Raw genomic sequence first — 4,966 nt, 5'->3', positions numbered from 1 at the left:
TGTGTAGTTTTACACCGAGTTTATTTAGGGATACTACACCAAGAGGTATAGAGATAACGGTTAGAATCAACCCCATATCATGCAAATACGAGACTCACTGTGGTAGCGGCTATAATCGACCCCGTATCAACCAAGTATGAGATTGACAGTAGTAGTGGCTAGAATCAATCCCATGTCACACAAATATGAGACTAACTGTGGTAACGGCCATAGTGAACCCTGTATCAAACAAGTATGAGATTAACAGTAGTAGTGGCCCCAATCCATCCCATATCATGCAAGTATAAGATTGACAATGATAGCGAATCAACCTTATGTCACACAAATACAAAACTAGTAATAATTACCACCAAATTCGATTTTATATCACACAAATGTGAAACTAAGTTAAAAAATTATTATTATTATTATTATTATTATTTTAATAAAAATTATTAGTTAATTAATTCTTATAATTTTTTTAATTTTAATAAAATTAATTATAGATATATATATTATTTTTATTTAAATAAATGTACAACTATAATTCCAATTATAAAAATTTACTTATTCAAAAACATTTTATTAATATATTTATAATAATAGTGAAACATTTATCAATATAATTAAAATAAAATAATTAAATAAACATTTAATTAAATTTTTTTCCCCTATATAAATTGTCCATTTTATTTGAATCAAATTTTTTAATTGACACATACCATACTCGAAAATGATAAAATGGTCACGTGAATATGATAAATAAAGGCCAAAGCAATAGTGAAAAGTTTCTGGCTGATTTCCAAAGCATCATTGACCATGTAAACATTCAAACTTGTGTTGCCAGCGAATCTGTATTTGTCTTGAAGTAATAGCAAGAACATGGATGTTTGCGTTTGCAAATCTCTCACCCCTTCGGAGATGGAGAATGAACACATATTTGCCATGAAGTAATGGCGAGAACATGCAGGCCAACGTTTGCAAACCTAGTTAGAAGCCTGATAATGAACATTAGAGTCTAATTTTACAATTACGAAGTTCAGAGGCAGATCCTAAGGGGCATTCAGATCCCAGGCAGATCATAAGGGGCATTCAGATCTCTTTTTCTGGTTTCCTCGATAAGAAGCATTAATATTTTTTGTTTTTTGTTGTTGATATTGTCCTTGTTCAAATTTGATTATGAAAATCTGGGTTCCAACACCAGGTTTTGAAATTTAAGTATTTTTAAAATGACATAGAAGATTCTTGAGAAAATGAAATGTAAAAGTAGTAAATCACTGAAAATTAGGTCCTTTAAAATGACTTAGCTTCTTGGAAAAACAAAAAAAGCGATTAAATCAATAGAAACTTCAGAAAGGAACGTTTTGAACGACCTTCAATTCAGGGTGAAACTCATGTGTATTCATGTATGCTTATTTCAGTAGAATTGTATAGCCCAATGAAAGCATGTGACCAACACAATGAAAACATGTGGCCAGCACAATGCAAATCAAACTTAAATTTACGAAGTGTGTAGGGAATAGGAATGGCATGACCCAAAGATGGGTGACCAATACTATAAGAAATGCCTGGCATTGGCAAGTCTGGACAGAGAATTTGTGAAGGCAACGAGTACTCGTGCGTGTTATTGTTTACTTGACAAGACAGGCCCCGGATCAAACTGGTGGCGTTTGTCAATTGTGAATATTGAGTGAGCACTAACTGCGAAAATGAGCAATGGTACTAGTATTTTGTGTTGCATGTTGTTGCTTGGAATACTCTGTTGTGTCCATGGCGAGAAGATAATGGGACAAACTGTAATAACACCGACCAATATATCTAGATCTGAGTTTCCTGTGGGAAAAATTCCTACCCCAGCAGGAGTATCGCAAACAGTTCATAGGTAAATAAGCTATTTCCAACTGCAATATTATGTTCAGTTTGTTAATTCTTTTGTTTCATTTATTTATCTAATGTTTCATGTATGTATTGCTTCATTTATTTATCTAATGTTTCATGTATGTATTGCAACAGAAGGAGGAGCACAAAACGAGGACGAGGACTAGAGACGATTATGGGACAAACTGTAATAACACCGACCAATATATCTAGCTCTGAGTTTCCTGTGGGAAAAATTCCAGCTCCAGCAGGAGTAGCGCAAACTGTTCATAAGTAAATATACTATTACACACTGCAAAATTATATTCCGTTTGTTAACTTCGTTTAATTTATTATCTAATGTTTCATGTATGTATTCCAACAGAATGAGGGGTACAAAGCGTGGAAGAAGACACGGACGAGGGCTCGAGACGTTTATGGGACAAACTGTAATAATACCGAGCAATATATCTAGCTCCGAGTTTCCTGTCGGAAAAATTCCAGCTCCGGCGGGAGTAGCGCAAGCCGTTCATAAGTAAATAAACTGTTGGCCACTGTAACATGATGTTCAGTTTGTTAATTCATTAGTTTAATATATTTATCTAATGTTTCATGTATGTATTGCAACAGGAGGAGGAGCAAAAAACGAGGACGAGGACATGGACATGGACGGGAGCTGAGCAGCGTTTTTTCATGCGCAACAGGTAATCCCATCGATGACTGCTGGCGCTGCGACCCCAATTGGCGGCTCAACAGAAAACGACTGGCAGATTGCGCCATTGGATTTGGCAAGGACGCCATTGGAGGCAAAGATGGTGAGTTTTATGTGGTTACAGATCCCGGTGATGATCCGGTGAATCCATGGCGAGGCACTCTGCGTTATGGCGTGATCCAGACTGAGCCTTTGTGGATCATCTTCGAAAGAGACATGGTCATTCGGTTGAAGGAAGAGCTGATCTTCAACAGTTTCAAGACGATCGATGGACGTGGCGCAAATGTCCACATTGGTCAGGGTGGGCCCTGTTTTACGGTTCAGAATGTGACGAACGTCATCATTCATGGCCTCCACATAAGTGACTGTAGGCCTGCAGGAAACGCCATGGTAAGAGATTCTCCAACGCATTACGGTTTTAGACAAGTGTGTGATGGAGACGGGATTACCATCTTCACAGGACGGAATATCTGGGTGGACCATTGCTCCATGTCTAACTGCGCCGATGGTCTTATTGACGTGGTGGAGGCATCCACCAATGTCACCATTTCAAACAACCACTTCACTGATCACAACGAGGTGACCCTACATGCATTAATTCATTCACGTATTCTTAACAAACGTAGATCTGCAAATGAAAACTTATGATTGTTCTTGTGCTTTGATCTCTAGGTAATGTTGTTGGGTCATAGTGACAGCTACACAGATGATACTATCCTGAAGGTAACTGTTGCATTTAACCATTTTGGCAAAGGTCTCAACGAAAGAATGCCAAGGTATCATTTTTTAAACCTTAATTTTCTAGGATCTTGTTAGTATTATCTAAATTACAAACTAATTATGAATGAATGATGTGCGTTGATGTAGGTGTCGATTTGGACATTTCCATGTCGTAAACAATGACTACACAGAGTGGGAAGATTATGCCATCGGTGGAAGTTCAAACCCTACCATATTGAGTCAAGGCAACAGATTCCGGGCTTCTGTAGATCCATTCACAAAAGAGGTTACCAGGCGGGAGATCGTCAACTTGAACGACAATGCATGGAAGAGTTGGAACTGGATCTCTGAAGATGATCTTATGCTCAATGGTGCATATTTCGTAGAATCGGGATCACGGGCGTCTTCCGCATATGCAACCGCATACAGTTTGGCCCCCAGGAGTTCAGCCCTAGTGCCAGCCCTCACCCGGAACGCAGGCGTACTATCTTGCAGGAACGGATCTCCCTGCCAACAGCGTCCCCGCCGCCACCACAAGCCTGGAGTTTGAGTTAATCCGCTGGAAGCTTGACATTTCCTTAGGAAAAGTCATGGTACATCGTAATTCTAACCATGATCTGAAACGGAGTACCCCCTACACATCCTGCATGCTGCTAGCAACTTTTAGCCGCAGCTTGGATCAACAACTCCAGTTTGCCCTTGCATGAGTGTTTCTCTTTCTGTAATAAAGTTACATCATTGCATGAGTGTTTCTCTTTATAATAAAGTTACATCGTTGCATCCCCGCTTGAAGCAATATGTAATAATAGATCTCTGAGTTGTATTGTTTAAAACTTTTGATGCATTTGAACGTCTTATTAGTCCCTGCCTCAGGCAGCATAGAGACTATAGCTTTCGTTCAGCGTTTACCTAACATTAAATCCTTTTGACCAACCAGTGCATTAGCGGTTTTAAGCAATGTTTAAAAATAAGTATTGAATCAAATAGTTTTTTAATCCGATGTTCAGTTTTCGACCTCTTATTGCAGGGAAAAAAGTATGATTTTCAAGATTCTCGTTAAAACTAGGATAATGAACTTCAAATTTCAAAACAGTTTAGTTTAATGTTAGTTCGAAGCTGGCATTACTCCGAAGTTCATGGAAATATTAAAGTTAACTCACGCCCCAAAGCTTAAAACCGCCATACATATCTCAAATTTAAAACTGCCTCAGGCAGCAGGGACTATAGCTTTCGTTCAACGTTTAGCAAACATTAAATCTTTTTGACCAACATGTGCATTGGCCGTTTTAACCAATGTAAGTATTGAATCAAATAATTTTTTTCCAATGGTTCGTTTTCGACCTCTTATTGCAGAGAAAAAAATATGATTTTCAAGATTCTGGTTAAAACTGGTATAATAAACTTCAAATTTCAAAACAGTTTAGTTTAATGTTAGTTCCAAACTAGCATTACTCCCAAGTTCATGAAAATATTAGAGCGAACTCATCCATCAAAGCTTAAAACCGCCATACATATCCCAAATTTAAAACTGCCACGCTTCCTCACTTTCTTTTCCCAGGACGATATCTCCTTCACCCAATATACTTGGAAGCAACATCGCTGGATACCGGGAAAAAGGTTTGTCTGCACAATATCCCTTTACTAGAAAAATGTGTTGGATCAGGTGCACAACAAACATAAATACACACAGCAATTTAC

General features: G+C 37.9%; 1 protein-coding gene across 1 annotated transcript; it reads left to right on the top strand.

The window, feature by feature from the left end:
- Positions 1-1,520: 1,520 nt before the first annotated feature.
- On the top strand, positions 1,521-3,818 carry LOC149159434 (putative pectate lyase 8). The gene is made up of 6 exons (XM_089434311.1): positions 1,521-1,669; positions 1,993-2,130; positions 2,222-2,371; positions 2,467-3,127; positions 3,221-3,324; positions 3,416-3,818. Exons 1-6 carry the CDS (start codon positions 1,521-1,523, stop codon positions 3,816-3,818), a joined length of 1,605 nt encoding a protein of 534 aa, XP_089290437.1.
- The last annotated feature ends 1,148 nt before the right edge of the window (positions 3,819-4,966 follow it).

Source organism: Pinus tabuliformis, chromosome 5_2 (genome assembly GCF_031772625.1).
Source record: "Pinus tabuliformis cultivar Carrire ecotype Pingquan chromosome 5_2, CPIR1, whole genome shotgun sequence".
NCBI lineage: Eukaryota > Viridiplantae > Streptophyta > Pinopsida > Pinales > Pinaceae > Pinus > Pinus tabuliformis.
Note: the sequence above shows the minus strand (reverse complement) of the source record. Positions and strands in the feature narration are given on the sequence as shown.